This window comes from Otolemur garnettii, unplaced genomic scaffold (assembly GCF_000181295.1).
Source record: "Otolemur garnettii isolate 467f Iridium unplaced genomic scaffold, OtoGar3 scaffold00028, whole genome shotgun sequence".
NCBI classification, from domain to species: Eukaryota; Metazoa; Chordata; class Mammalia; order Primates; family Galagidae; genus Otolemur; species Otolemur garnettii.
The window spans coordinates 16,317,667-16,323,666 of NW_003852423.1; the positions used below are offsets into that span (position 1 = coordinate 16,317,667).

At 38.1% G+C, this 6,000-nt stretch overlaps 1 protein-coding gene across 2 annotated transcripts in view; it reads left to right on the forward strand.

The window, feature by feature from the left end:
• The window catches only part of NPSR1 (neuropeptide S receptor 1), a 194,482-nt gene that overhangs the window by 122,009 nt on the left and 66,473 nt on the right, over nt 1-6,000 (forward strand). Inside the window, exon 4 of one of the 2 annotated variants that reach the window (XM_003788578.1) lies at nt 266-369. The exons of the other annotated variant lie outside the window; for it this stretch is intronic. Within the exon in view, the coding sequence (XP_003788626.1) occupies nt 266-369 (104 nt within the window). The remainder of the gene's footprint in view (nt 1-265; nt 370-6,000) is intronic. 2 annotated transcript variants of the gene reach the window in all.

Below are 6,000 nucleotides of genomic sequence, written 5' to 3' on the forward strand. Positions count from 1 at the left end.
GATCCTTTTAAAACTCTCCTTCTGTGACTTAAAAGGTCAACTCTAGTATTAGCATGATTCCTTTTCAGTCATTACTGAAATCCTTCCTAGCTGGTTACATCTACGTGGTAACTAGCTCTTACAATAAAAGTTGAGGCACTCCTATGCTGCCTTTTCCTCAGGGCCATCTGATAGAGAAAAGGAATCTCCTCAGGAATTCATTTCTATTGCAGTATAGCTGCAATTTGAAAAACACTGAATTTAAGCACTTATGTGTTTTTGTTAGACTCTTTCACGGGACTGGTCAACATCCTGACAGATATTATTTGGCGATTCACTGGAGACTTCATGGCACCTGACCTGGTTTGCCGAGTTGTCCGCTATTTACAGGTATGTAGCACTTCCCAGGTATGATGAGACATACTAACACCAATGTTATCTCTTGGATTCATGATAAGGAAAATAATGTAAAACCCAGCACTCCTATGCAACAAACTACCTACTTTTTCTTAGGTGAGAGAACAAGCAAAATTTGAATGTTTGTTTATTAATGTACCTTTTGTGCTAAAATTAATTCTTATATAAAAAAAATAAGCAATAATAAAAAGGTATTCACATTTCACGCATTAAGTAAAATGTTTGGATCAATACTAAGATTTTTGACATAATGTGGACAAATAATGTCCATAAAGTTTGCCAATTATTTTCACCCCTCAAACTAACTGGCTACTGGTTTCTTTTGAGAAACTTGGGAGAATTTAGTAGAAAATTAGCATTATATATTTACTTACCACTTAAATTGCAGTATCATCTATTTAATTACCTCTCTAAATCACCTATTATCCTTTTAAAATATGTTTATACTGGGGTACTTGTTATTTTCTGAGTTGTATAAAAATCTATTTTTAGGTTAAAATATGCACGTCAATATCCTTCATTATAAGTAACATGTATATAATATGTATATTTTATTTAAAATATTTTTTAATATATTTTATTTACATATATACCATATACTTGCATTATTATCATTATTTTATTTATTTATTTATTTATTTATTTTTTAGAGACAGAGTCTCACTTTATCACCCTCTGTAGAGAGACGTAACATCACAGCTCACAGCAACCTCCAACTCCTAGGCTTAGGTAATACTCTTGCCTCAGCCTCCCAAGTAGCTGGGACTATAGGGACCCACCACAATGCCCAGCTTTATGCTTGCATTATTAATGCATAATATATGTATAATATAGATTAAGACATTTTAACTAAGTATGGAAAGAACAGACCATTTCATAAGTGGTGTTAGAGTTGTACCCTGTTTCTGAGTTCTTAAAATTATTTTTCATTAATACATTTTATTCTGATACCAGTACTTCAGATCTAAATTATTATAGCTTTACAAATGTATAATGCATGTGTAGAAAGCCTCACCCTAGCAGATTCCATTGGTTAGTAAGATTTTCTAGGATTTTTATCTCTATATTCATAAGTAAGACTATGATTTTTCATTTATTTTATCATTTTCAAATCTTGGTGCTGGAATTACTTCATCTTTAGAAAATGAATAAGGAGCAGTTACAATTATAATCTCTTTTCACACTTTGAATATAATCTGAAAGATCGATAGGTGTGAAGAATTTCCTCAGGAGCAAATTTTTATACCATATTGTAATTTCTTCTTGAGAATTTTTGCTTCCTTATAGATAAATGGATGTTTTAAATGATCTATTGTATTAGTAATCAATTTCTGAGTCACAAATTATGACAAAACTTAGCAGCTTAAAACACTTAAACATTTATTTTCTGACAGTTTCTATTAATCAAGAATTCAGGAACAAGTTGGCTGGGTAGATCTGGATAAAGGTTCACTCAGATGTTTCATGGTACTACAGCCATCAGAAAGCTTGAAGGGGTGAGTCAATTCACTTCCAAGGTGGATCACTCACAGACCTGATAAGTTAGTGCTGGGTTGAGCAGAATTCTCACCTCATCTTGACATATGTCACATGTTTCTCCGTAGGTACTTTTTAGTGTCTTCACAACTCACTCCCTATCTTTTCTAAGAAGAACCTATTCAAGTGACCAAGGAAGAAGCAGCAATGTAGTTATGAACTAGTCTCAGAAGTAATACGTTATTACCTCCACATTATTACTTTGGTTTCACAAGTCAATTTCCTCCTATGGAGGAGGGAACCAAAAAACACCAGGAGGCAAGGATTTCTAGGGATGTGTTGGAGGTTGGTAGCTATGCAACCCTTAACACTTTTTGAAATCATGTTATAACCTATGTTTTCTTTTGTTAACCTTGCCTTAGAAATGTTCATGTCAGTACCATTTCTTCTAACTATGTTTACAATGAATATTAAGATAATGCTATATATAAAATGTATATTCATGATAAAGCAAAAATGGCAGAGAAAGAAACTTTAATTAATTATCTTTCCTATAAAAGGAGTGAAAAAACTGACAAAAATTGTCACAATCAAATTTTTCAGAACTCTGGAAATTAACCATCTTACAACAAGCCAGGAAGCATTTATTCAAGAAAAGGGCTAAATCTCAATAAGAAAAATGAGCTGTGTAGTATTTTAGTTTGCATTATTTTCATCCCCAAGAATCCAGCTCTGTGGTAGTCTTCAAACTTAATGGCTCTCATTCATGGTTAAAGCAAACAGTCTTGAAGCCATAGGAGACCACAAAACAGGCTAGAGCTCTTTCAAAGCTTATTCCCAAGAAATTGCCATTATTTGACATGTCTGACAGTTCTCTGGAAGACCCCACTTGCAAGGCTGTCTGTATTTTACTTAATTCAGCACTCACCCACTGTGAAAAACCTTTTTTCTCTAGGCATTTGTCAAAAGCAATTATAGGCAATTGATTAAGTTTGCAGATGCCTAAGGTATTAGATAATAGTTGAGGAAAATAATAGACTAACCAAAGCTTAAAAACATAAGCTGAGTAAAGAGATAGTCACAGGGGCTTTGAAAATTTTTGACATATTACTGAGAACATAGAAGGCTAAATACATTCTCAGAACAGTGCTCATATTCAGGAAGAACTAGAGCAAGCCCTGAGATACTGCCTTTGACTGACCTCAAGGCTTTGTGCAAACAGGAAGGTGAAGGCAAGGCAGAACTGTGAGCTGCCTGGCTGAATGTCAAAACATGCCCAAGCATTCACATAGAGCCACTCTGCAACAACTGAGGGGCTGACTAGTTCCAGAAATTTAAAAAAATCATCTATTTGGATGACATTACCAAAATGGCAGAGTGGGAAATTATTAACACAAAATAAGTGACTAAGGAAAAAAGTCTCAATCAATGGAAGTTAATTAACACAAAGTTGAGGATGCACCTGGGAAAACCACAAACACAGTCAAAGCTGTGGCTATTTTTCTGAAGAGAAATTTGGGAGTTTCAGCATTTAAGACAAAGAAAGAAAAAAAAGGTGGGGTGGGCTAGTGAGACAAAAAAGTTTCTTTCTCATGAGACCCAGGAGACCCTTACCTTTTATGTAAGATAAGGTGAACATTAGGGGAGAAAAAGGAAGTGAAGGAACCATCAGTTATGTAGATGTCCCTAGGCAGATGGAAGAATATGTGATCCTGCCTTGTCTCTGTCCTGCATCTGTGAAGATAAACTCATAACTCGTTATTGTGTGGAACTGCAACAGACTTTAGTTCTAGGAGCAAGACATAACCTGCAGACCTAAAATTACAATTTGCATGCCCTGTTTATAAGAGACCAGCAAGGAATTTCCTTGATGAATGTCTGTGGAGCCAGTTCTTCACAGGTGCCTGAGGCCTTTACCTTCTCTTTTGCATACTGAGTTAGGGATGTTGTCTTGAGCTTTTTATTTTCTTTTATAAGATATTGGCCCTCCTTTCCCCCAATCAAAATTTTTGTATAGACAGCTATTCACAAACTAGCCCAGAGTGGGCTGAAGTGCTCATTAAAAAGTCTGCAGGAACACAGTGGTTCCAAAAAAATAAATAAATAAAAAGAATACTCACATAGAAAGGATTGCTGGTGAGACTGGTATACTTGAGAGACCAGGAGATAGCTTGATAGCTAGGAGCAAAGAATAAAAGTAGAAGCTGCTGGTATCAGACATGTGAAAGAACCAACATGTTCTCTAGCTACCTGGTCTGCAGAGGACACCAGCGTCTTTTCCCCCTTAGTAATTAACAGCCATTCCTGCCAGAGAACCCCAGAAAGGGAGACACAGTTGCACACCTCTTCTAACTTCCAGAAAGCAGCTGCAGTTGATCTGCTTCTGGAATGTGGAATGGTGTCCTTCTAGCAGTAGGCAAGCCCTATTCTGGAGCCAAAGCTACCCTGTGAGTGCCCACACTTCAGAACCAGATTCTGTAGCTATACTAAAGCCATGACTATGGTAAACTACTTCACACTCCTGACTCCAAAGTCAAACTCTCCCTGTATGTGCCCTTACTCCAGACACTGGCTCAGCTGTCTTACATAGCTGGGTCCCACCTAGACCCTAGAACTACTATAATTCTAGGCATATCTGCACTCTCATTCTTTTCTCCCCTGATAATTCACAAATGTATTGTTACCAACATGACAGCAGGGCCACCTGCACCCCAGACAGCAGCTTAGCCACTATAGAGAGCTGGTCCTGCCTAAACCCTGAAACTACTCCAACTCTATAGAAGGCAGCATTCTCAACCTCCTTGTGGTTTCACATGTACCCATGCCTCATATATCATCAATATAGCAGAGGGGGCACACACACCTCAGGCACCAGAGCCATTATAACTCTAATCTCAGAGCCATAGTTACTCTATGTTTGCCCATGCATTAGGCCTCAGTTCCAAGGCCATTCCATGAGTGCTACTCTTCAGATGCCAATGGCACTGCCACCATGATTAGAGCCACAAGCTAGATCCAGAGATAAGGGAAATCTACTTAATCACAATATCTGTGGTGGGAGATAAACAAATCATGAGGATCTTAGAACTCATCACTACTGAAGACCCCAACAATTCTTGGTACACCAACATCTACTGCTTTGGCCACTGAGGATTGCTAAGATCTTTGTCAACACTAATCTGAGCTAAAAAAGCTACACAAAGACTGTACAGATATACCATCACTGATACCAGAACCAGTGCAACCCACTCAGCCAGCACACTTTCATTCCCCTGTAGGGCAATGTCTTTTCATAAGGAACTAGACATTAAAATCTAGAAGAAATGACTACTTCACCAAATACCTACATATCAACATAAGGCAAAAAGAAACACTTAAAAAACCAAAAAGACATAACATCATCAAAATAACAGAATAAACTCCCAGTAATTGACCCAAAGAAATAGACATATATGAGTCACCTGATAAAGATGGAAAAATTATGGTTTTAAGGAAGCTATAGTGAACTTAAACAAAATGCAAAGAAACAATTCAATAAAACTAGAAAAAAGAATAAACAACTGATACCAGAAAAGTGGCGCCCCAGCCTAGTGGGGCTGGGGGACCTGCCACCTCTGTCTTGGTGACAGCAGCTGGCAAAGAAACCGGCAGGCTGGAGCCAAAGGGGGAGGTTTCCTCTCCCACTAGAGGCTCCAGTAACAAAAAAGACCAGGCCAATCAGGGGAAAACACTGGCGATTCCTCCAGTGCATCCCTGATTGGTCCATTTTCAATCCTGCTCCTGACCGGTCTATTTTAGAGACCAATCAGCTAAGCTCTCAGCTCATTGGACAACTGCCCCTATATAACCCCCTGAGCAGAGAGCCTAAGGGCAGATCATCGCAGATCATCGTAGATCATCAAGGAAGATAGAGCAGAAGAGCAAGACTTCAGCAGATCATCACAGACCATTGAGGGAGAGAGAGTAGAAGAGGAAGAGCTGTAACACTTATATCCTGCTCTGCAAAGAAGTTTGGCTCTTTGTAAGAGCTGTAACACTTATACCCTGCTCTGTAAGGAGCTTTGGCTCTTTGTAAGAGCTGTGACACTTATACCCTGCTCTGTAAGGAGCTTTGGCTCTTTGTAAGAG